Raw genomic sequence first — 27,587 nt, 5'->3', positions numbered from 1 at the left:
TAAAAATAAAACAAACCTTTTTTTAGCACACACACAACACAGATTTTCAAAAAGGTTCCTGTGGAGTACCACAGATATGAGGGGTGCTTAAAACCTTCCCCTCATATAATCAACACCCGTACCTGAGATCTCTTTCTTCTTTTAAAAACAAAACTTTGGGTTTTTCGTTCTTTTCCCTTTTCCTTTGAAAAAATAAAGCGCGGTGGCGATTTCAAACGAAATATTGATTCGAGTCAATATAATGGCTTAGATCTCAGATTTTCCCCGCTACAACAACTACCAGAGCATGACACCGACTCGATAACTAATAACCGACTTATGAGCTAATCCTCACCAAGTCGCGCCGCTATCCTCAATCTGAAAAATGATAACAAGTAAGGGTGAGTCTCATCGCAGTTAACCAATGTTATTGCATCATAAATAATAACATATCATAGTTATATCGTTCAGCCAACTGTTTCATATTCAGACAAATCATCATTCGCACATCCACAGATAAATAGACAGTCATCATATAACATATATCATCATGTTATAAACAAATCATGCACATGTATGAAACTGACACTATGCATGTGGTACCAATCATCACCAGTGGAAATCATCCACCGACCGATCTATCAACATCCAGATACGGCCCTGCCAGCACAAATTCCACACAATGGGAATTTTGCCATTCACTGAATCCTCTCATCATCTAGAATTCAGCCCTCATCAATGTTTATGAATGCATGCAACATATATACAACATACTTCCATCATCATCATCCTATGAGTAGCATCATCTATACTCATTCCATCATCATTCATCATCGTTATCAAGCATGTTCATATATACATTAACATCATTCAATACAATCAATATATCAGTAAACCACAGATCACATCACAAGGTTTACCTATTCTCAAACAGCACACAAAACAGGCCTACAGATCGAAAGTTACACATCATTGAACTTTCCAGAAAAATCACAAAACAGAAGTTTGCACACACAGCATCCATACGCGTATCATGATGCCCATACGCGTATCACTATGTCCCATACGCGTATCATACGCATTTCAACAGGATTGGATTTGCCTAAAAGCAATCTCATACGCGTACCAGTCCTGCCATACGCGTATCACCAGAATAATTTTTCCTCTTTCAAAACTTCCTTACGCGTATGAGCATCCTCATACGCTCTTCATACGCAAAACACCAGTACTAGGTATCTGGGACAGGGCACCTGCGTATCATACGCGTATAGCCCCTTGGGAGTGTCCCTCATACGCGTATGACCTCATCCCATACGCGTATGGCACTGTTTCATACGCGAAACACCAGAAAAATTGCCCAGAACCTGCAACTTCGTAACAGTCCAAAACCCATTCGTTTTTACTCATACCAGTCCACGATTTTGAGTCTAAAAACCAGAAAATTCACATCTAAACAGCATACGAATTCATCCACAACCACAGTATATGATTCTATAATCAATTTCATTCGTCATACCCTAAATCTATCAGTTATTAGGGATTCACAGTCCAAATTTCAATGATGAACACATACACAATTTCAGAATATAGAATCAATGGATCCAACCATACTTCTAATCCATACTATCACCTATAATACGATAAAAGAGATTAAATGGAGAGTCTCCCCTTACCTCGGATAAAAGTCTTGGTTCTTGGTCTCTCCCTTTATAGTTCTCCGTCACGTTCCTCGTTCCAACTTCTGTTCTTTCACGTTCTTTCTTCCCAATTCCCAATTATTTTATGAAAAATAATAATATTGAGATTAGTGAAAGTTTTACTAAACCACACCCCCATCTTTACTATTTCCTCATATGGCCCAAATGCCATAAACCATTATTTATTCATTATTTTCACGAAATCTTTATAATTCTACTTATTATTTCAATATTCCAATTAAATTAATATTAAAATTATACAGGTGTTACATCGGCCACCTGGACGTGGTCCCCTAGAGAGGCAGATGAACCAGATGATAAAGGTCATTCATTGCCTTGACTGGCTTTTTAACTTCTAAGGTTATAAAACTAAACACCTCATGATTCTAAAATCTTAAGTGATCTTTTAAGGCTTTCAAAATTTTCTTCAAAACAAAGCTCGTTTTGTCGTGAAATAAAAAAGCTTGCCAACAATTTGACACGAACAGCCTAAAGTCCTTCTGGTCCAACCAAGCGTTAAATAATTTGAAAGGATTTGGTCCCTAATTTTCTATATTTCCTTTAATCCAAATAGGACTATTATTTGATAAGTCCTTATTACACACAACTTGATTATCAATCTTTTAAGCTTCTAGTAAATCTTCTAAAGTTAAGAACCTATCAATTCTACTCATGGAATACCATCCAGTTTGTACAAAGTGAACTTCCCTCCAATTGGAGGCACATCTACTAGTTCCATTTTATGTATAAATAATCCAAAATATGCCATTTCTAAATTATTAATATGAGATCATCGAACTTTCCTCTCGTCCTTCTTCCTAATAGCATTAAAGTCTCCAAACATACCACTCACCTTTTGGGGATTTATTCTCAAATTCGTATAATTGAGACCATGGTTTTGTTTTATTATGTATGAAGCAAGATGAATACGCATTAACCAAAAAAATAGATAATTCCCCCTTCCCTACATTGATTCTAATAAAACTCTCTCATGTAAAACCGAAGTTGAGCTGAAAATACCCACATTCCACATGAAGATTAGTTCGCCTGATATTCTATGGGAGCCTTTAGAACTCCATTCGAACTCCTTTCAACCCTAAAGATAACGGATTGTTTCTGGATTAAAATGATGTATTTTGGTTTCTTGAAGTATGCATACGTCAAATAAACCTTTGTTGATTGATGGGTTTATGTTTTTCTCTTTATGGAACTCTCAAACCCTTAAATGTTAAAAGAGAATATATTTATCAAAAATCATTCATGGTTGCTTCCTTTTGAGTGTAATCAATTTTGTATCTCATTTCCAAATAATTGATTGCTTCATTATGAATGTTGTCCTCTTCCACGCCCTTGGGCAGAGTAAGATAGATACACCCTTGGGCAGTATGACAATATCATCCACATATACAGTAAGATAGATACACCCTTGGGCAGAGTGACGATAAAACACAGAATGATCAGCTTCACTACGGACCATACTAAACTGTTGTACTATAGTGCTGAATCTGCCAAACTAAGCTCTCAGAGAATGCTTAAGACCATAAAGAGACCTGTGTAGCCTACAAACCATATTTGAGGACTCCCCCTGAGCAACAAAATTAGGTGGTTGCTCCATATATACTTCCTCTTCAAGATCACCATGTAAAAAAGGCATTTTTGATGTCAAGTTGATGAAGAGGCCAATGTCGAATGGCTGCAATGGCTAGAAGAAGTCTAATAGATTCCACCTTGGCTACAGGCGAGAAGGTATCACTATAATCCAATCCAAAAATCTGAGTGTATCCTTTAGCTACCAAGCGGGCTTTAAATCGATCAATTTTACCATCTGGACCAACCTTCACAGTATAAAGCCAACGACAACCTACTAAAGATTTTCCAGGGGGTAGAGGAACTAGTTCCCTAGTACCACTGCTTTGAAGAGCTTACATTTCGTCAATCATTACTTGCCTCCACTCAGGGTGAGATAATGCTTCACCTGGAGTATTAGGAATAGAAACAGAAGACAAAGAAGACAAACAAGTATACTGAAAAGGGGAAAGACGATGATAACATAAATCAATATAATGGGGAGAAGGATTTCGTGTTTCACGCATACCTTTTTAAAGAGCAATCGGATGATCAGACTCAGATTGCGGGATCGGATCCAATGATGGCGAAGGCGTCGAAGGAGAGTCTGCAATGACCTCAGGGACAATTAGTGTATCAGGGATATGTATTGCCTCAGGGATAGGTGTGACAGACGTGGGTTGACGATGCTGAAATATTTGAAGTGGGCGAGAAGTGGGGGGGGGTCAACCGTAGGGCTAGAATGATCGGGGATAATGGGAAATGGGACAGCCGGAAGAGGTGTGGGAGTACTGTCCTGAACGGGTTCCGTAGTTACTTGACTGGACTTGAAATATGAAGCAGACTCGAAGAAGGTAACATTGGCAGATACGAGGTATCGTTGTAGAGTATGTGAGTAGAAACGATAACCTTTTTGGGATCAATGATAACCAATAAAGACACACTTTAGTGATCAAGCTGATAGTTTATCAAGACCAGGAGAGAGATTGTGTACAAAACATGTGGACCCGAAGACTCGGGGAGGAATTGGATGAAGTGGAGAATTGGGAAAAAGGATTGAATGAGGGATTCTGTCGTTAAGGACAGATGAGGGCATGCGATTTATAAGGTAACATGCCGTTAGCACCGCATCTCCCCAAAACCAAAGTGGAACGTTACCATGGAGAAGTAGGCTTCGAGTGGTTTCTACGAGATGCCGATTTTTGCGTTCGGCTACCCCGTTTTGTTGAGGTGTATGAGGACAAGATGTTTGGTGGAGAATACCATTGTTGGACATAAAAGTTTGAAATTGTTGGGATAAGTATTCACGAACATTATCAGTTCTTAAGGTACGAATAGACACACCAAAATGAGTTTTATTTCTTTATAAAATTGTTCAAAAATAGAGAATAATTCAGATCTATTTTTCATTAAAAATAACCACGTGCAACGTGAAAAATCATCAATAAAGGTGACAAAATACCAAGACTCTAGTGTAGAGACAGTACGCGATGGACCCTAAACATCAGAGTGAACTAAAGCAAAAGGGGACGAAGCTCGTTTATTGACTCGATTGAGAAATAGACTGCGAGTGTGTTTACCTAACTAACACGATTCACAATGTAAATTAGACACCTTCGATAAACTTGGAACCAACTTCTGTAGTTTAGGAAGACTAGGATGACCTAACTGAGTATGGATAGTGAGTGGAGAATCTTTGGCTGAACAAGCCTGAGATGACACTGAGAGGTAATAAAGGCCTTGAGACTCACATCCGACGCCAATCGTCCGTCCTGAACTCCGATCTTGCAGGATAACATTACTATTAGTGAAGGTGACAATACAATCAAGAGAACGAGTTAAACGACTGATTGAAAGTAAATTAAATGGATAATTAGGTACATAGAGAGCAGAAGTAACAGAGAGAGAAGGTAGAATTTGAACAGTACCAATCCCTTCAGATTGGGTTTGAGAACCATTGGCAGAAGTTATAGTAGGTAAGACACCCGAGGTAGAGAGGGAAGTGAAAAGATTTTTATTACCAGTAACATGATCAGACACACCAGAATCAAGGACCCAAGGTCCAAGAGAAGATGATTGAGAGAGACAAGCAGATGAATTACCAGTGTGTGCAACCGAAGCAGTAGAATATGAGTTCTGATAATTTTGATACCACCTGAGAAAATCATCGTAGTTTGGCGTAAAGTTCTGAGGAGTAGCCATGAGTATCAGATCTGGAACAGTTGCACGGTGGCGAGTGGGGGGCTGGAAAAATTGTCGGGATCGGCCGGATCAGAGGAGGCGTTTCTGCCGGTAGGGTTAGTTTTCCGAAAGGTCGCCGAAAACAATAGCGGCAACAGCGGATGGCGATGGCAGTCCGGTGGTGATTGGAGAAATTTGAAAACAGATGCCGGAATGAGTCACGACAATGTATGGAAGGCAAACCGGAGTTATGACACGGTTTGCCAAAAATTTCTCACCGGAAGACAGTGGGTCAACCGGGTAAAGCACGGTAAAGGGTTGTCTCTCAGCAGGCTCTAGATACCATGTTAAGAAATGTGGTTGGGCATAACTCAATCCTACAAAACCGGCTTGTAGGGTGAGGATTATCCCCACTTATAAGGACGTGTTCAGACCATATATTGTCCGATGTGGGTGTTATACCCCAAAATTTGCCCGCATCTTTTTTCAAGAAAACTCCAATCTGAAAATTAAGAGTCTCATATAATCAGGGATTTTTATTTCAACAAATATCCTGACATATGAAATACTTAGTTTTTAGAATTTTTTCTTATACAGTAATTTGGCTTGCAGTTGAATTTATTCTTACGCGAACGCCAAATACTGTTTATTACTTCACACATGCTATTTATTTATTTACAGATAAATAGTACTGACACAATTGGTACAGAGTTAAATCTTTTTGCAGGCGCAGAATCAGGAAACTCAGACTATACTGGTAACAAGTAGATTATTATTATCTTTTGTTTCCCACTAATTTTGGTACTATATTCCATTATTTTCAAAAATCTTTTCAAATCTCTTTTTCAAAAATCAAATCCTAACTTTATTCTCTACATCTCTCTTTTTTCCCAACACTATCATACACTTTCTTTCAAATCTTATTTCCACTCAAATTTCCTTTTGTACGGAATCACTTCATCCCCCAACGTCTCTATCTTCTTTCCATTCTATAAATACCCCCCATTTTCTTCCATAAAATCTCACATCAAATTCTAACTCATCTTTCAAATTCCTACCTCATATCTATTTTCTCTTCTTCCCTAACAAGAATGGCAAAGTGGATAGAGACACTGTCTCTTACAGTCATCACCATTGCTACGGTGATCATGACTTTCTTCTGCCTGCATAGTCCTGAAGAGTGTGGACCTGCAATGGTTGCACTCCCAATCATCTACATGTTATTGTTCATAGCATGGGTCATCAATCGTCATTCTTAAAATTTGCCGTATTTCTTATTTCTTAAATGTACCGTTTATTCGTCGTACTGTTCAATATAGTATGTAATATTTGTACTGTCAGTACTAAATGTTGTACTATTTGTCATAATATTGCTTAATTACTCAGATAATATTTTATGTGTTTTCTGCCAGTCAAATATTCATTTTTCTGTGCATTAAATGATTTTCAGGGTTATTATCGGTAATTTTGCCCGCATACAGTAAATATTAGTTATTTATTATGTCTGTGTTTTTCTAACAAGTCATGTAAATAAACTTTCATTTTTCACATAAAACAAAAACAAAAACAACAAAAAAGAAAATTAACTTTGACTGTTGATTTTTCACTCTAACTGCTACGTCAATACCTGAACAGTCAGTTGACAGCCAAACTGCTGGCAGTACAATTCTCAGTGTTTTGTACCATCAATCAAATCAATCTTTCACAATTCAAAATTCCAAGATTTTTGTTCTATAAGTCTTCTGAATATCACGCGATTAGCAGAGACTCAACACTGCACAAAAATCAGGTACGCTTAACTGTCTCCTACATAAACAGTCCCTGACTAGGTTTTCTTGTTTTTACAGGAGAAACAAGTTTTGAGAGCTCAAATGGATTTCATACACATCCATATATCTCAAAGTACCATCATACAAATTTTCAAACTTCAATTCACTCAGACGCACCGTCAGCAGCTCAAACAGTCAACAGACGACCCGTTTGACCAAAAAGTCAACAGACAGTCAAAAATGAATTTTTTTTGTCAAAGTCCATATTTTGTCAAAGGATTCATCATTTGATCATTGGATGATCATAATTCATCAAGGAAAGATAAAAAATCAACAAAACCCTAAGATTCAAAATTAGGGTTTTTGCCTGAAAAGTCAACTCAACTTTGACTGGTCATAACTCTCTCATCCTTCATCCAAAAAATTCAAACCAAAGCTCATTTTTAAGTAAATTCAATTATCTTTCAAATGAAATTGATCCCATGGTCATTGGATTCACCATTTGAAAAATATGATCAAAGACATTACAGGTCATTTTCAAAGTCAACAAAAAGACACTTTTTTCAAAAGGACACACAAGGAGCATCAAAAATCATTTTGACATGAGACCAAAGACATTGGTTAGAGGACTCTTTGAGGTTTCCAAAAAGTGCAAGATCTCCTTCATATGACAAAAATTGAGGGATTTACACCTTGTTGAAGTTGGCTAAATTTTGGGAAAATGCATGAAACCAACATTGCTCAAAAATGCATTTTTTCCAAATGGGGACAAGTTTTCATGGTTCAAACATCATTTCCACAATATTATGGGCCTCCCACGACCAAGACAAAGCCCACACCATTTTTATTCATTTTTGGTTTAATTTTATCACATATAAGATTAAATTAAAAAGGAAAAATGGAAGAATAATACATAGCTTTAATCTTAAGCTAAAGCCTCCACAATTGACTTAATTATGCAGCAAGGAAGGTGCAAGGAAAGTCTATGGCAAGAGGTGTGGAAGAATTAAGCAAAGGTTGCTTAAATTTTAAGCTTGAAAGACAAAAATTCAACAAAGACAATTAAGGCTTCTTAGCTTAGTTTTTAAGCACTCCATGGGGCTTATAAATAGCTTATCATACTTCACAAACAAGGGGGGAACGAAATAGAAAAGGAAGCATAGCATAGAAACCTCAAAATTCTCACAAAAATCTCCAAACTATGTAATTTTCATTTTCATATTTCCAATCAATATCAATACAAAACAATCACTTCCAATCATCTCTTAAAGCAACATAGAGTAAGAATAAGCTCTTTGTTTGATCCCATGAGAGTCGTAATAAGTGTATAAAGTTTTGCATGAACATCATACTCCCTCATGCATACCACACCTAATCAGGTATCCTTTTATTTTCTATTTTATTTTAATTTCTTTACAAAATTAATTAAAAATAGTTTTAAAAATCCAAAAAATATACAAAAAATATTTTTAGACTTCTAAAATAATATATTATTTTCTGAAATAAAAATATTTTATTTTTCTTCATAATTTCAATATTTTGCATAATTAATTAGTATATATTTATATATTTGCTTTTTAATTATTCTAACCAATCAAAAAATCATAAAAAAATTGTTCTTTATATAAAATATTGTTTATATATTATAAAATAATTTTGTACATATTTTGAATAATTTTCTCTTTAAGTTTTAATTATTTGTATAATTATTTGCATAATTATGTTTTAATTAACTTAAATCAATTTCAAATCAATTTCAAAATTCCAAAAAAATTAGTTTTGTTTTAAAATTAATTGACAAATATTTTGTACATATTTTAAACTTAATTTCTAGGTTTAAATCTATTTTCATCTTTTTTCTTCATTTTAATTTAATTAATCATGCATTAATCATAATTAAAATCAATCATAAAAAATCCAAAAAAACATGCCTTTTATTTTCTTGCAATTTAAATTCCTAGATAAATGTATAGGATGTCAAATTCATGTAAATAGGCTAGTTTACATTTCCTGCACAATCGATGTAATAGCGTAGATTTACTTTCCGCACTTTACATTTCCGCATTTTAATTTCCAGCAAATATAAACTGCGTGTATGTCAAAGATAAAATTGAACCGTTAGATCACTAACTTCAAAGATAAAATATCTGAATACAAACACAATCACACTTGCACCTCTTAAGGTAAATCCCTTCACATTCTTTTCAAAATCAAAGTCAAAATTCTACTATTTTGAGTACAAAATCGAACCTTTTGTTTGTATCCGGTGAAAGGATAGATTTTTAAAGGAAATAGGATAAAGACCTTACAACTCAGGGTAGACCTCCTAGTTTGCTTGCTCAAATCAAAACAAACAAATTCTCATACGCTGTCGTTTTTCAAAACAAAACTTTCAAAAAAGACAATACTTTGTATACATCCAAACACGGATTATTACAAAGTTAACGTTCTTTTCAAAACATCTTTCGAAAGATAAACAAGCATTTTGTATACATCCACACACGGATCATTACAAAATTCAAATTACAAAGGTATTTGAAACCACATATGAGCAATTTCAGAGCAATTGAAAAGTGATCGAAAAACAAGTGAGCTAAGCAAACTTAAGAGCCCATGGATAACCATGGATACAAAGGGTGCTAACACCTTCCCTTTGTATAACCTACCCCCTTACCCAGAATTTCTTAAAGGTCTTTTTTCTGTTTCTTTTATAAACCTTTCCTTAATTGGATAAAATAAAAGGTCGGTGGCGACTCTGTGATTTTCAAAATGCGAAAGCATTAAGCGATAAAAAAGAGTCAGTTCACGTATCTCTACAGATCAGAGGTATGGCCCGGGATTAAAAAACGGAGGTCCACAGTGGGACTCTTAACAAGACCCAACACCTTTTTTTTTCATTTCGATAAAACATTTCAATTATGTTTCAATATAACATTCAACTATTTTCAATAAGATATTCAACTGTTCAATGAGGCTTTGTACATACATCAATCTTTGAGCCCCCTCTTCACCCTGGTAAGTGTTTATAGCTTTCAATTTACTGCTTTAAATACTTTGTTCAATATAAACTGTAAATATATACTGTTTAAATCTTCGTCTGAGAAAAACCTTAGGACAAATAAACATGTATATATATTATAGGACTATGATCTGGAATTGAGGATGACTTCCCGGGGAAGACTCTTTCCTGAATAGAATAACATAGATTATTGCCTCGAGATGAATTATTCCCGGTGAAACATCTTGAAAAAAGCCTTAGATCAACAATAGGGCACATCCACCCAAGAGGAATTATTCCCAATGAAACCTCTTACCCCTTTTCTTAGGGTCAAATTAGGCAAGCCAACATATCTTTCTCTTGTGCTATAACAAGGACCCTCGATTAGCCTCCTCTTGGGCTTACAATGCAAGGACCCACATGCTTCTTATAAGCATTCTCTCAGCTTACTCTTGAGCTTGTATACAAGGACCATCGGGCTTCCTAAAAAGCATAGGACAGGTCTTTAGTCACCTTTACCTCTGTGAGGAACCAAATCTTTAAAATACTCAATCACAATCATTCAAGTGTTCACTCAATCTCTGTATTGAGGCTCTCCCCTGCAGAGCAAAGGACATGGAAAGTCTTACCTCAATCATCCCTAGTTCATTCAACCTTTAGGAAAGAGAGACATGGGAAGTCTCTACCACCCATTTCCTCAGCTGTGTCAACCTCTGGATTTAAATCCTCAGCTGAGTCATCCACAACCTTGGGCTTTGTACAAGGTAGATAAAAATCTCTCATGAGTTAAAAGATTCAAAAACTTTGGATCTTTCCCCAATAGTTCAGCCACAACCTTGGATTTTGTACAAGGCAGAAAATAGAGTCATCCATAATCTAAAAAAAACCCGTCTTTTCAAGCAAAGTTTAGCCTCAATCTTGGGTTTTGTACAAGACACAAAAACCTCATCTCCAACAGTCAAAGGAGTCAAACCCCTGAGTTTATCCCCAACAAGAAAAAACAATAATCTCGAGCAGGGTTAGCCTCAATCTTGGGCTTTGTACAAGACACCAAAACAACTATCATACAAATACAGTCATTCAAAACTCTCTCCTCATAGAGTCTGCCTCAATCTTGGGCTTTGTACAAGACATAAATCATCACACAATCTTTCAAATACACTCCCTAGTTGAGTTAGTCTCAACCTTGGACTTTAAACCAGAAACATTTCTACTCCCCTAAGAGAGTCAACCTCAGGATAGAAAGAAACCATAAATCCCTCAAAGATAACCTCAATCATGGATTTTCATCAATAACCCTCTGAGTCCATCTCTCAGTAGAGTCAGCCTCAATTCTGGGCTTAGTACAAAACACCTACCCAAAAATCATTCAGTCAAAAACTCAACAGAGTAAAATCCCCGGTAGGGTCAGCCTCAATTCTGGGCTTAATACAGAACATACAAAATTCACAAGTCTCTGCTCAATAAGAGTATCCCCGAAGAGTTAGCCACAATTCTGGGCTTAGTACATAACACAAATCCTTCAGTCAAAACCATTCCCCAGTGGAATCATTCCCATCAGAGTCAGTCTCAAACTGTCAGTTAAGCCTCAAGCTTGGGCCTTGTACAAGCCAGTCAAATCCAGATCTCTTATACAAAAGATAGACATGATTCATCTCTACAAAGAGATATTTCTCCTATTTTTCCACATTCAAACATACAAACATTTTCATTCACTTTTAAAACATTTTCCCATTTAGATTGACACAAGATGCATTGCTCTGTTGACTTTACGTCCAGACTGTCATCTCTCTCTAAACTGGTTGAAAATTGTTCTTTTCATTCAAGAGATTGCGACTGGCATACTTGCTTCATCCAAGTAAGGTCCATTCTCTTATGAAATGAACCTCCTTTTCTGTCACTTCAAATGTTTGTGGTAGAATAATAGAAATATCTCTATGTAAAGATGGCTACTTGTCTCTTTTCTGTAAACAGAGATCATTCAAGCTTCAACCTTGAGCTTTGAACAAGACACATCAAATTCAATCAATTTCCTTATTAGTTCCCCGAACTACAAAAGCTCTGACTTCCATTAGGGATATGTAGGCATGAGATTCACAAGAAATCTTTGCGAATAAACAAAACATCAAAAACATTCAATTCACCTTTCATTCTTCAGTTCATTGCCTCTCCTAACACAAAGGAGAAACTTTCCCAATAATCAAGCAACAAACCAAATTCAAACACAAACATCAAAAAGGTTCTCGTAGAGTACTACGGATATGTAGGGTGCTAATACCTTCCTTATGTATGACTAACCTCCCGGACTCTAGAAAACTCTATTAGGTGAAATCCCCACACCTAGACACCTAGGGTAGATTGAGATCTTTTTCCCCTTCCTCTTAGTTAAGATAAATTAAAAGTTAGTGTAACTAGGAAACATCCCCCAAAGCTGCCTTCCTCCTTCCAAATTTCGCGTGAAAGGTTGTGCGTGCCGTTTTCGAAAAAATTCAAAGGAAAAAGCCCCGAAAGAGACACATGAATCTTTCCGACCGTTACACAACTATTAGCTACTAGCTAGTTTTCCCCAAGTGTATTAGAAAATAACATTATTCTTTCACTTAATTTTTTATACATCAAATAATATTTAGCTTATGTGGCTGATTGTATTTTTCTCATATTTTGGGCCAGTTTGTTTCAGCTTTAAAAAAATGGATTTTTTCTTTGTATTTTTAAAAATAGATTTTCTAAAACCGTTTTTCAAAATATTACAAGTTTTTTTATATTCGTTTTTTCTAAAATGAAACACTTAATTTGACATCCTATAACATAAACATACATAATTGAAGACCAAAACTTAGTCAAAATTATAATTTTTTCAAAAAGTTGTATTTCAAAAATGATTTTTATGAAAATCTATTTGAAAAAGCTTCAAAATTAAGTGAATTTTTTGAAATTTTGATGTCCAAATTTTTTTTCCATAACTAGATGAAATACCTAAAATCACATTTTAAGAATAACTATTCAAACAAAATTTTCATTTGAAACTTTTATAAAAAGTTTCTTTGTAAAAAATTTTTTTACAATATTTAGTAACACTATAAAAATTATTTTTAAAAAAAGCCAAAACAAACTGGCCCTTTGTCTCCACATCATTTTCTCTACAAATCCATCAAAATTCTTGACTCCTCACTGTAACAGCTGAATAGCTATGGCTTTCAGAATGGGACTCGGAGGGGTAAGCTTCCTTTTCCTCTTCCATCTCCGTTCTATCATCTATGCCTATTTTTCTTCACCTCTTCTGTTTAGTATTATTAAAAAATTTCCCTTTAAGACCGTGTTGTTGTTGTTTTGATTTCATCAAATGTTGTTTTTTATGTCCTGTTTTTGTCGGATTTGTTTGATTCCACTGCTGATTTTGATGTTCTTTCCCACCACAAATTTTGGGTCTCCGTTTTTTTTTTATTTTACTTTCTCAAAAAAAAAAATCCCAAAAGAAATATGTTTGTATTTGAACAAAATTTGTCATGTTTTTATTATCATGTTGGTTTGGTCATTACTATGCTTAGAAATGACAAAAATGATGCATTTCCTTGGTTTAAATTCCAATAGAATCAATGAATTAGACTAGAACATATGCTTCATTTTTCCTCTTGCATGAAGTTGTTTTGAATAACAAGCAAAGCAGATTTATTATCAATGTCTATTTTTGCAATATGGCGCCGACACATATCCGACACCAGACACATCTTCAACGTGGTCTTTCGGTTTTGCATAGATATCGAGTTTGAAAACAAACGATTGGAATTTCTGAGTAACTAATAGTAATATGTATCTTTGTTGTAGGGAAATGCATCTTCTGGCATGGGTGTTGCTGAGCATAGTGTAAGCACATTCAAGGAATTGCAGAGGAAGAAAGTGTACCGCTACGTGATTTTTAAAATTGATGAGAAAACGAAAGAGGTCGTGGTTGAAAAAACTGGTGGCCCGGCTGAGAGTTATGATGATTTCACTGCATCTTTGCCGGAAAATGATTGCAGATACGCTGTCTTTGACTTCGATTTCGTGACCTCTGAGAACTGCCAAAAGAGCAAAATCTTTTTTATTGCATGGTCAGTTACTTTCTTTCTTGTATAATCATGGATGTTATTTAGTAACTTGTTCCATTTTGTCATGTTGGTTTTTGTATGCAGTGTGTTAGAAATGTGTATATTGCGTTTTGCTGTTGCATGCTTGCATTTACATATCTTGCATTCAAATTTTATAAAACACTAATTTTTTTATAAACCAAGGCAACAAACTGAGAGAGGGTATTGTACTCACTATGCTCCTCTGAATAATGTGAATTCTATGCAATGATACAATTCTCTAGTATTCTATCTAGGATTTTGTTTCTCTTAAGTCATTGTCACAGCATAATTAATGTATTCAAATACCAGATTCAAGCAAGTGCCCTCACAAATCCTAAATCTGAATTTTCACATCTATTTCAGAACCTGACTTCTTTGTATAATCTATTGATATGTATGCTCATAGAAGCTAATGGCATGCACAAGTATCATTAGATATCAATCAAGCGAGTTACTAATTTACTAGGGTATACATGCCAAGATATATTTTCTAATGGAGACATAATTGGGGTAAGTTGTACTTATGTTGTTATATTTTATTAGGCAAAACTGAACCTCAATTACTTTTGTACCTTGTTGAACTAGGGACTGAATTTTTTTTTTTATGATGTGGTGTGAAGGTGACGCTTGATAGGCTTCCAAAAATCCCTTCAAACTTCAGACTCTTGATGAAAATTACTTAAAAATAATTTATGATACTTTAAGATTTTTGACAAGAAGTATGTATTACTAAGTGCTTGAACCATTCATATAAATTCATAGCCTGTTAAGAGTTTTTTTTTTTTTTTTTTTTAATTTGATGCAACCCTGCAATAATCCAGTAGTATGTTACACTGTTTTAAGTTGCCCTCTTTTGGTAGTTGGTTGTATTTTCAGTGCTTGATTATATTTGTCCCTGTCACCAAATTCATGTGGTAGTTTCTTTTGCCTTTCAATTCATATGATTGTGAACTGTAGTGTCGCCGTAGTTGCATATGGTGTCTTAAACCAAGTTTTTCTAGCTGGCGAACTTTACAAGTGTACATTACATGAATCAATTTCCATCTACTTGTACAAAACTTTCACAAGGGGTTAATTACTTTGGTGAAGTTAGCTAGTGTTTTAAGGGAAACGAAACACAATACAAAGCTTAACCAAAACAGTACTTTCCTTTTGGGTGATATATAGATTTTAGGTGATTATATTTGTCTCTGTCACCAAGTTCATGTGATAGTTTGTTTTGCCTTTCAACTCACGTGAACTATTGTGTCAAAGTGGCAGTATATGATATCTTAAACCATCTCAACCATTTCTTCATTCTTTTGGGTGTTGTAATAATTAATTTATATACATTGGAATGTCGCCAGATTGACAGTCTTGAAAAAACATCGGTTCAAAATCTGATTTACCTTCTATTTACTGCTGTTGCATTAAACAGAAGAAAGACATAATTTAACACATTTTCTTTCCCTCTATGAACGAGTTATTTTACAGGTCTCCTTCCGTGGCTCGCATTCGCCCTAAGATGCTTTATGCAACCTCAAAAGACAGGTTCAGAAGGGAGCTGCAGGGAATCCATTACGAGATTCAAGCAACAGACCCAACAGAGATGGAACTCGAAGTCCTCCAAGAGCGTGCAAACTAAGTCGAACCTAAACAAACCGAAAGGGTTGTGTCTAAGTAATTTAGTCAGTATATCTTAGGTCCCGAGAAACGTTCTTGACAAATGCCTCTTTAGTATTAGTATGATCTTGTATTTTCCTGACGTATTTTATATAAATAGCTTAGTTTAAATCTAAAGTGAAATAGTGTTTAAATTCTAGCTAAGGTGTAGAGTCCCACATCGTTAATACGAACTATTGTATTGGTGTTTATAATACACGAGATTGCATTAGTTGGTACCTGGATTGAGATGATGTGAATGGGTCCATGCTATGGCTGGACTCAGGAAAGTCCCCGGGCCCAATCTGCAGAAATGTAGGCCTGGAAACGGGTAATCCTTAAGCGGGGCTGGCTTCAGACTTTCGGGTGTGAGGGCTGAGACATGTGTGGAGCCTTTGCCAGTCTTGCTAAGGAATTTGGCCGATTGATACAGTCATTCACATGGTCCTTGTGACTAACAGAACGGGGCTTATGTCAAAATCCAAATTATTTTTGTCCAAATTTCATGTTAATTAGTTAAGTATTTTTTTCCATTCTATTCTTTAAAACAAAACTTCATTTTTTTTTTAAATAAAAAATTTATCTTGTTAAACCTTTTAGTTAATCCCTCAATCAAATCAAATAAAAAAATGTTTTAAGTGAGTATTCCTAAATCAGTTCTAATTATAATATTGAGAAATTTCAATAAAATTAAAATTATTGACTAAGTTTTTTATATATTTTAGTTTTAACTAACTTTTAAAATCTTATTAAACTAAAAAATTATCTTTATAGATCCGCATTTGACTGTTGAATTGCTATGAAATTAACTGGCCGACAAATGTTCATGTGAACATTTAGATATTTATGAGGTTTGGAGTAGAAATCAATAGACTACTATATTTTGAAGGTCGTCAAATGTTCATGTGAACATTTAGATATTTATGAGGTTTGGAGTAGAAATCAATAGACTACTATATTTTGAAGGTCGTCAAAGTATTGTCTATTGCGCAAATTAATTTAATCCAACTTGATGGTTAAGTTTTGAGTTGCGTCTTTAACTACTATCTTGAAGTTGAGAAAGTTATCAGTCGTGGGAGGTGGAATTTGGAGGAACAAAGTCATCATTCACATTTGTATTACTTTCACTTAGTCTCATCAGAGGAGAAGAGTAAAGACCTAGAGATAAAGGTTTTAGAAACTATGTCGGAGAAGACTTAGTTTGAGGTGTAGGTGATCGCGACTTTACGTGTCTATAAATCTGATAACTGCAAGTGCACAGTCGTGTCGTGTAGTTTTAAAAGATATCGAATCCACAGGGACTATAAATCGATCTACCGTTATCTAAGGTTACTATGTAAAGCTAGGAGTACTAAAATTTCGATTGTTCCTAAGGGAAAGTGATTGTGAGAGAATAAAGAATAATAATAAAAGACAGGTATCAGTATGTATTTCGTTTAACTACAGGAAATCCGAAGGTCCATTGGCTTTTGCATAATTAAATTAAAAATCTTTACTAATTGCAATTGGTTAAAAATCCTCGTCTCAAACTTTCGCTCTGTTGAGTCAGACTACTATCCTAATCCTAATGTACGCTTTCGCCATCCCATTAGATTTTAGAAGAGCTTTTTGGAAACAATGTAATTAATAAAATGCCTATTTTACGAGGTCGTTATCTATTTAAATCTCCTAATCTCAAACTTTCGCTCTGTTGACTCGGAACATGCTAATATCCCTAACGTACGCTTTCGCCATCCCGCTCGAGTGTAAAAACAATTTTTGAAAATAAATAAGTTCCAATTAGTTTTAATACGCTTTCGCCATCCTTAAAACTAATGTCCTATGTCTACTATCCAGTTAAAGATCTCAAACTTTCGCTCTATTGATTTTAACCTTTGACCGTCCTAATCCCTCAAACTTTCGCTCTATTGGTTTTAAGACTTACTAATCAAACTAGACATATAAACCAAAAATAAGTGATAATTAATAAAACATAATTTAAGCCAATTTATTTCGGATCCCTACGGTTAACTTACTCTACATACCGACACCTTTAATATTTTAGCCAGACATATCAATACGATTAAACATGCATAAATCGGTTCGGTTCATAATAATAAGCATATTAAATGGCATATAATATATCATGCAAATAATTAATATAAATAAGGCGGTAAATAAAAAACCTGAATTAAAATAAATCTGGATTGAATTGAATCTTGAAGTACTCGAACTTCCATCACAGGTTGGCTGGATCGTTCTTCGGAATTTAAATGGCAGAAAATAAAAACAAGGAAAATAAAGCGATAAACCTAACGTAAGGCTAGATCTATGAAAAGTTCACAACAATTTCCAGTGTAGAAATCGTTGTGAGAAAATAGACGGTTAAATGAAAGCAGAATAAGGAAAAGCAGTTCGCGGTACAATTTCGGCAGCACTTCGTTGGCAGGAAATCGGACTCTTTGGAAGTGGGATAGCAGGTCCTATTTATAGGAGGAGGTTTGCAGTTGGAATCCGTGAATGGAGGAACTTTCTGCAGACTGGGCGTGGAGACGTGGGTCTCCGTTTCTTCAGGAAGACTTGAGACGTGCGTCTCAAGTGGAGAAAATCTTGGGCAGTTGGAGACGGGCGTCTCCTCTTGGTGACGTGGCTGAAGAGAACGTGGAGACGTGCGTCTCCACTTGCTTGCAGGTCTGGGCCACGCGCCTTTTGATTCATGGTGGGCTGAATATCTCTTTTGGGCCTTTTGGGTCCTAATTGCACCCTTCTTTCACTTCAGCACTCCCTTTTCATCTTTTAGGCATAAATATTGGTCATTTAAGCTCGATTTTCTTTCCTTTTCGCAAATATTCGTAATTGAAGTGTAAAACCTGAAATAAAGCAAATACACGCGTAATATCATAATAAATTAACATAATAAACGGAAAATGCTATAAATATCTATGGATTTTAGGCTAAATATACGATATAAAATCGTGTTATCAAATTCCCCCAGACTTGAACCTTTGCTTGTCCTCAAGCAAAATAAGAAGATAAAGATAAATGAAACACACTTCCACCACGTCGTTCAGTCATACTTAGCTACATAGTGTTCTTATTCGGAAATAACGAATCTTAGCGATAAACCTATAGTAACAACACTAAACAACTCCCAGTATGCATACCAATCCGAATCATGCCATTATAGCTCGACCTATTTGACTTGTCATCATGTTTCACCCTTTTCATTCGCGCGCAATCACATTAAGCCCATTATCTTGACACACACATAGCAGAGTAGTCGGTTAGTGACTATGATCCTTCTCATGGAGTTCTGGCACAATATGTGGTATACTCCTTAGCATTCACTTGTAGATTGTGGGGAATCGGACAATAGTCCTTCCTACCAAGTTCATTACCAGATGACTTCTGAACCAATCGACAGTGAGTTTTTAGATTCTTTGTATACGAGATTTGCGACCGTTAGGTTAAATGATCTTGTGAGGATCACCTTACTTAGTAGGCACATTTCTTCTTATAGCTGAACACATAATTATTATGAGGATCATACACTTATATTCATCGACTCTCTGCGTAGTTTGTATCTAAGACGGTGCCGACTGCTAGAATAAACTACTAAGGGTTATTTCAAAACTTAAAGTCGATGGTTTTGGTATAACGGGTATTCAAATCGGTTATGTATACTCGGGGGTTTTAGAGTGTTGCGATAATAAGGATATTGACTAATTCAGTTTCGGTTCGTTGAGTGATTGAGTAGCTTCGTATTTCTTGAACGTGTGGGGTTTGCGTTTATCGTTTAGGAGCAAAAATTTTTGTTATGGCTCAAGAAAATGGAAGAAATTGAAATAACTACGGAATTATACATATAAGACTTAAATTCCATAAACATTACAAGGAAGGGAAATAAACTGAAGGAAATATAACTAAAGGAAATATAAATAATACGACTCCCCCAGACTTAGATGATGCAATGTCCTCAGTGCATAAGAACTACTCCTCATTGTTGCGGTTTCGAGAACTGCTTGCGCCTCTTGTACGAACACGGCGACGTCTATCAGGAGAGTCATTAACACGAATGTCAAGATCATGCAAATACGTGGCAATTTCAGCGTATTGACTTTCGTTCCTAATAGCATAGTCACGGTGCTCCTGTTGCATCTCTCGGATGAGCCTAATTGTTTCAGTTTGGTGTGTCTGCATAGCTTGAACGAGTTGATCTTGGCGTTGAATAGCAGCATACATGGCTTCAAGAGTGATAGGCGGAGGGTTGTTTGGAGGAGGTTGGTTGACATCAGCTTGTCCTTGGTTGAGCTCTTCTTCATTTGCATCCATAGGTTCATTAGGATGATCAGGTTGGTTATCTTGAGGATTGTCTTCAATAAGCCTCCAACGCTGAACATAACGGATGTTGATTCTTTCAGGACATGGAAGGATGACATAAGGAATCAGAACTTTGTTGACGACCAAGGTGTATCGGCCATCATGGCGTGGCGAAACCAAGTGGGAGTCACGGCAATAGGTGAGGTCAAGTGATTGAGCAGGCATCATGAGATGAGAGAGTGAAAGGAGCTCGTCACCAAGACCTAAAGCACAGGCCAAGGAAGTAATAATTCCGCCAAACAAAAAGGGATTTGTAGCGGGGGCGTTGACACAGCCTTGGATGTGTTGGAGCATAAACGGTGCGGCATTAAAACGGATGTTGTTTAGCGCACAGTAAAGGAAGAATAGTTCATGTTGATTTACCTTGTGGTTGTTGGATCGCGCAAAAATAGTATGCCCCAAAACACGTTGAAAATAACGTATAGCGGGGTTTTGAATGTGAGAAGCATGTAGGGCCCTCCAACCAGTTTGAACTTCGCCAGTGAGGTGAAACCATAGGTCGAAGGCATGTTGTTCCCATGAACGACCATTGAGTTCTTGAAAGATATTGCGGAGAGCATTCGGTGATGTATTGAAATTCAAGTACGTAGCCACAACTTCTTGATCCAGTGTATATTCACGGTTGAACATCCTAAATTGGATGCTACCGGTTGAGAGTGGTTGATCAGAAGGAGTGTCGTAACTGAAAGAACTCAAGAATTCTAAGACGAGCGGCTCCTAAGTGGGTACGAGTTCGGTACAGAGATGGTGTAGGCTAGATTTAGTGAGTAAACGGGTAACACCATCAATGAGGCCTAGAGTTTCTAGACATTCGGTGTTCACAAATTTTGTGGGAACAACCGAACGTTCGTAGAAAGCGAGGTATTTGGTTCTTTGAGCATCATTGTCGTCTTCGCGGAATATAATATTGTTAAGGTTAGGGGGTGGTCTCTCAGGACGCACACTACGGATGATTGAACGTGGAGGCATGATGAGTTTGAAGATGAAAAATAAAGATGGTATTAGAATGGTAGAAAAGAAATGGTATGAAGGTTGTGAAGAATAAGAGTGGTGGTGGTGTGGTTTTATAGTGAGGTTTGAAAATGGTGTGGTAAATGGAGAATTAAATATGGATTAATGGTGGTGTTTGAATTTTGAATAGAATAGAGAAATGGGAAATGAATGGAGTTTAAGAGGTGAATGATGGAGGATGAATGAGGTTAATGGAGTTTAAATGGAATAAATAGGGGAAGAATGAGGAAGATTGAAAGATGAATTTTGAAATTCAAATTCAAAATTCAAGAGGGAAAGAGAGTGGTCTGCGTGGTCAAACAGACTGCTGGCCTTGGGAGACGTGCGTCTCAGGCAGCCAGTCTGCTGGGGCAGAGCATGGAGACGTGCGTCTCCTGTTCCTTTGGTTCGTGTCAGCTGGCCCCACACAGATGGAGACGTGCGTCTCCTGTTGTAGGCAGGTGGGTCACGCATGTAAGTGACCAGACAGTGCTGACAGATACCATTAATAGCAAAAAGGTGTCCATCAGTTCAGAACAGTGTCGAATTTCAATACCATTAACAGCAAAAAGTGATAGCCAGGCAAATATATATAGCAGTTAATAGCAGTGTAATATAACACAACAGCAGTAGTGAATAAAATATTGCATTTTAAAATTAAATCAGTACTGAGTGTTAACAATAGCAGAATGGAAAAGTGCAGAAAAAATGAAAATCTAAACTAGAAATAGAAATTACTAAAACTAGAAATAAAAATCTTATAATCTAATACGGTAACATCTAGCCACGTCTATTGTTGTTCTGATTAGACTGAATGTGTTTGAAAACTTCGTCGAACTGAGCATTGACGGTGTCGATGAAATCGAAGAAATGCATTTGCAAAGTGTGAAGCTCGTTGCGCACATGTTGTACATCTTGTTGTAGCGCATTGATTGCTTGTTCGTGCGTATTCAGATTAGGCATTTTTTGATTCACCGATGCGGTGGATGTAGCGGGTTGTTGTTGCTCGACCTCGACATCAGTCATATCAACAGTGTGATCTTCAACGGAATCTTCAGAACGAGTTTCAGGCTCATACTCAGATACAGGCTCGTCAATAGGAAGAGGTTCATAGTCAGGAATGGGTTCATCAACAGGAAGAGGTTCATAATAACCAGGAGGTGTTTCAGGTTCAGATTCAGATGCAGGCATTTCCTCATCAAAATGTTCATAAGCTTGAGGAGTCTCAGGTGATGGCTCTCTCTCAGGAATCTGACCATAGTAAAGCCAGTTGGTAGGGTTGTGCACACTTGTCCTAGGATTCGGTAAGGTGAACTGATACCAAACTTTGTTATCAATGAGCAATTCAAAACGATCAGGTCCAAGATTACCGATGATACCTCGATTAAAGCAGAAATTGATGTCCATAGAGGTATGGGTACCAAAAGGTGTCAATCTAAGCAAAGGCACTCTCATTCCTATGGCATTAGCGATCATAGTGACAAATCCGCCAATCCTAATGGGTGAAACTTCGTCTTGCGTGATGCGCTCGAAGTTTGTTAGCATGAATGCGATGGCATTGACCGGACGATTCTGAGATGTACAAAACATGATGAACAACTCTTCTCTAGTTACTTCAGTGACATTATCTGGTTTGCCAAAAATATAGTGAGCAAGGATTTTGTGAAAGTAGCGGAAAGCAGGATTGTGGATATTCTCAGATTGAAATTCATTCTCTTCAGGGTTGTCGTTTCCAGTGATCTTGCCCCAGTATTTTTCCAACTCCCAGTATGGAAGATTTTCTTCAGCTACTTGGGCGTATGCATCAGGTCCATGAGGTAGTTCTAACATTTCAGCAAAATCTCGGATGCAGAAATTAAACTCCATACCAAAGAGTCTAAAGAGAATAACTCCTTTTTTCAGCCCTTGTCCACAGTTTGGAAGATAGGTCAGGGAGCTCAGGAATTCCAGAGTGAGCTTCCGATAAGTGCTAAACTTGCGGAACAAGTGAGAACCAGTCCAACCGATTTGGTTAAGCAGGTGTAGGATGCTTTCTTCGATACCAAGCTTCACCATAGTTGGTTGGTGAGGATAGCAAGTCAATTCCATGTGTCTTTCAGCCAGCTTGTTAAATCTTGCTTCTTGTCCTCTACCACGGAACACAACTTCCATATTGTCAACTTCTTGCATCGTAGTTAGTAATTAAATGAAAAACCTAGAAGTTGAAAATATTGAGATTAAGTTAGAATTAGGCTAGTGTTAATTTAAAATAAAAAAAATTAAAATTAAGCTTAGGTAACAAGTTATAATAATAGATATAATTATAACGGAAATATTTTCTCAAATCAAGATAGTAGTTATAATTATAATAATTATTATAAGATGTATGAAAAATAAAAAATGATTAAAATTAAGATTAAAAATAGAATAAAGTTTTAAAAATGAAAAATAAAAATAAAATAAAAAATATAGAAAAATTAAAGTTCTAATAAAATAAAATAAAATAGAAGAATAAATAAATGTGGGTTGTCTCCCACCAAGCGCTTTGTTTAATGTCGTAAGCTCGACGATTTAAAAATAGAAAACTATTTTTTCGAAAAAACGGGCAGTTCGTCAAGTTTAAAAACTTCGATGTTTTCATCGTATTCGAGATGATGGTAATACTTAAGACGTTGCCCATTTACGACAAAAGGTTTGACGGTTTCGCCTTTGATTTCTATCGCTCCACTCGGAAATATGTTAGTTACTTCGAAAGGGCCAGACCATCTAGATCGTAACTTACCAGGAAATAATTTTAGCCTAGAATTAAATAAGAGCACTTTATCGCCTATGCTAAAATTTTTCCTAGATATACGCTTGTCGTGCCATTTTTTCGTTCGCTCTTTATAGATTTTGGCGTTTTCGTAAGCGTCTTGTCTAAGTTCTTCTAATTCGTTTATGTCTAGAAGTCGTTTCTCACCAGCGGCAGTGTAGTTTAGGTTTAAGTTCTTAATGGCCCAATAGGCTTTATGTTCTAGCTCTACTGGTAGGTGGCATGATTTTCCATAAACGAGTTTGAATGGGGTAGTTCCTATTGGAGTTTTGAAAGCTGTTCTATAAGCCCATAAAGCTTCATTTAGCTTGGTTGACCAATCTTTCCTCGATATAGCAACAGTTTTCTCTAATATTTGTTTTATTTCACGGTTAGATACTTCTACTTGACCGCTTGTTTGTGGATGATATGGTGTGGCTATTCGATGATTTACTCCATATTTTCGAAGGAGTTTCTCAAGTATTCTTGAAATGAAATGGGAACCACCATCGCTAATTACCAATCTTGGCACACCGAACCTAGGAAAGATGACGTTTTTGAAAAGTTTAATAACTACTCGTGTATCGTTTGTAGGAGAGGCGATAGCTTCTATCCATTTTGAAACATAGTCGACGGCTACGAGTATATATTGATTTCCAAACGATGACGGAAACGGTCCCATGAAGTCTATTCCCCAGACGTCAAATATTTCTACTTCTAGAATGCCTTTTTGAGGCATTTCATCGCGTCTTGAAATGTTTCCAGTTCGTTGGCATCTATCACAGCTTAGTACAGCAAAATAGACGTCTTTCCACAGGTTGGGCCAGAAAAGTCCAGATTGAAGGATTTTGGCGCAGGTTCTAGATGTGCTATGGTGTCCTCCACACGGTGCAGAATGACAGTGTGTTATTATGCTTCTTATCTCTTCCTCGGGTACACAACGTCTAAAGATTCCATCGGGGCCTCTTTTGAAAAGGAGTGGGTCGTCCCAATAGTAATGTTTTAGGTCATGGAAGAATTTCTTTTTCTGTTGGTAGCTTAGATCAGGAGGAAGCACACCAGCAGCTAGGTAATTTACGAAATCTGCATACCAAGGTGCGTCAGATCGGGCTAAAGCTATTTCAGCTAATTTCTCGGTTTCAGAGTTTGGATGGTATGGTTCGAATTCATTTGCTTCTAATTGGGCGATGAGTCTTTCATAAGGGAAATCATCGTCAATTGGTACTTGTTCGGGTTTCAGATTTTCCAATCGAGAGAGGTGATCTGCTACGACATTTTCAGTGCCTTTCTTATCTTTAATTTCCAGGTCGAATTCTTGTAGTAACAAGATCCATCTCAAGAGTCTTGGTTTAGCGTCCTTTTTGGTCAGGAGGTACCTAATGGCGGCGTGGTCAGTGTATATGATTATTTTGGCTCCTACCAGGTAAGAACGGAATTTGTCTAATGCGAATACGACAGCTAATAGTTCTTTTTCTGTCGTGGCATAATTCATCTGAGCTTCGTCTAGGGTTCTACTCGCATAATATATGACATGTAGTTTCTTATCCTTTCTTTGTCCTAGAACGGCTCCTACAGCATAATCACTTGCGTCACACATTATTTCGAAAGGCTCATTCCAGTCGGGAGGTTGCATGATTGGCGCAGAGATCAATGCTTGTTTAAGCGTTTGAAATGCTTCAGTGCATTTATCGGTGAAAACAAATTCGGCGTCTTTCATGAGTAGTTCAGTTAAGGGTTTGGTTATTTTAGAGAAATCCTTAATGAAGCGTCGGTAAAAACCAGCATGTCCCAGAAAACTTCTTATTTCTCTAACGGTTTTGGGAGGTTGAAGGTTTTCGATAATTTCGATTTTTGCTTTATCAACTTCGATTCCTCTATCGGATACGATGTGTCCAAGTACAATTCCTTGTCGAACCATGAAATGGCATTTTTCCCAATTAAGGACTAGGTTTACGCTTACGCATCGTTTAAGCACCATTTCAAGGTTTTCTAAACATGTTTCAAAACTTCCTCCACAGACAGAGAAGTCGTCCATAAAGACCTCCATTATTCCATCTAGGAAGTCAGCAAATATTGCCATCATGCATCTTTGGAAGGTCGCGGGTGCATTGCAGAGTCCAAAAGGCATTCGTCTATAGGCGAATGTACCATAAGGACAGGTGAATGTGGTCTTCTCTTGGTCGTCAGGGTGGATAGGAATTTGGAAAAATCCGGAGTATCCATCCAGATAACAAAAATGTGAGTGTTTAGCTAGGCGTTCGAGCATTTGATCTATGAAAGGTAAAGGGAAATGGTCTTTTCGGGTAGCTTTATTTAGCTTCCTATAGTCAATGCACATCCTCCATCCAGTTTGGGTACGTTGTGCTACAGATTCTCCTTTTGCGTTAGTGATTACAGTGACTCCTCCTTTCTTTGGTACGACGTGAACAGGGCTAACCCATTTACTATCAGATATAGGATATATTATTCCAGCTTCTAGCAGTTTTTGGATTTCCTTTTTAACCACATCGCTCATAATAGGATTTATTCGCCTTTGATGTTCCCTAGAGGTTTTACTATCGTCTTCGAGCATAATGCGGTGCATACACAGAGAAGGGCTTATACCTTTCAGATCTGATATGTTGTATCCTAAAGCGGTAGGGTATTTTCTTAGGACATTAAGTAATTTTTCAGTCTCGGTTCGTCCCAAGTTGGCGTTCACTATAACTGGTCGGTTTAGTTCTTCGTCTAGAAATTCGTATCTAAGATCGGTAGGAAGTGTCTTCAGCTCTATAGCAGGTTTCTTTGGTCCAGGTATAGGATCAGGGGTTAAAGCTAAGCATTCACTCAGGTGGTTATCTTGATATTCCTCACGCCAGTTGTCATCTTCAAAAATTGGCGGCATAGGAATTCTTAGGGTTTCGGTTTCCTTATTTGGTTCGGATTTTATTTCCTTGACACACTCGTCGATTATGTCAGCAGAACAGCATGTGTCAATTATAGAAGGTGCTTTTAGGAATTGGGAAAGGATAAATTCTATTTTCTCTTCTCCTACTTCGAAAGTAAGCTTTCCTCGCTTTACATCTATAATTGCACCAGCGGTCGCTAAAAATGGTCTTCCTAAAATGATCGGGATGTTAGAATCTTCTTGGATATCCATAATGATGAAGTCAGTCGGGATGTAGAATTGACCTACACGAACAGGGATATTCTCTAACATTCCTACAGGATATTTGACTGAACGGTCTGCTAGTTGAAGAGACATTCTTGTTGCTTTAAGCTCACCTAGATTGAGTTTCTTACAGGTTGAAAGAGGCATCAAACTAACACTAGCTCCTAAATCGCACAAGGCTTTCTCTATGATGGTTTTTCCAATTACGCATGGTATAGAGAAACTACCAGGGTCTTTCAGTTTTGGAGGCATGTTGTTTTGGATGATAGCGCTACATTCAGCGGTAAGCGTTATAGTTTCGTTATCCTCGAGTTTCTTTTTGTTTGATAAGATTTCTTTTAAGAACTTAGCGTACGAAGGCATCTCAGTTATGGCTT

At 36.8% G+C, this 27,587-nt stretch overlaps 2 protein-coding genes across 2 annotated transcripts in view; one reads left to right on the top strand and one right to left on the bottom strand.

Annotated features, from left to right (window-relative positions):
* LOC131655309 (uncharacterized) overlaps positions 1-5,444 on the bottom strand; it is a 7,770-nt gene extending 2,326 nt beyond the window's left edge. The window contains exons 1-3 of the mRNA XM_058925196.1: positions 4,857-5,444; positions 3,620-3,700; positions 3,315-3,511 (exon numbers count right to left, since the gene is read on the bottom strand). Of these exons, the coding sequence (XP_058781179.1) occupies positions 3,315-3,511; positions 3,620-3,700; positions 4,857-5,444 (866 nt within the window). The remainder of the gene's footprint in view (positions 1-3,314; positions 3,512-3,619; positions 3,701-4,856) is intronic.
* Positions 5,445-13,276: 7,832 nt separating this feature from the next.
* Positions 13,277-16,433, top strand: LOC131644287 (actin-depolymerizing factor-like). The gene is made up of 3 exons (XM_058914747.1): positions 13,277-13,407; positions 14,016-14,281; positions 15,773-16,433. The coding sequence occupies exons 1-3, from the start codon at positions 13,381-13,383 to the stop codon at positions 15,921-15,923; spliced, it is 444 nt and encodes a 147-aa protein (XP_058770730.1). The 5' UTR covers positions 13,277-13,380; the 3' UTR covers positions 15,924-16,433.
* Positions 16,434-27,587: the final 11,154 nt, after the last annotated feature.

Source organism: Vicia villosa, linkage group LG1 (assembly GCF_029867415.1).
Source record: "Vicia villosa cultivar HV-30 ecotype Madison, WI linkage group LG1, Vvil1.0, whole genome shotgun sequence".
NCBI lineage: Eukaryota > Viridiplantae > Streptophyta > Magnoliopsida > Fabales > Fabaceae > Vicia > Vicia villosa.
Note: the sequence above shows the minus strand (reverse complement) of the source record. Positions and strands in the feature narration are given on the sequence as shown.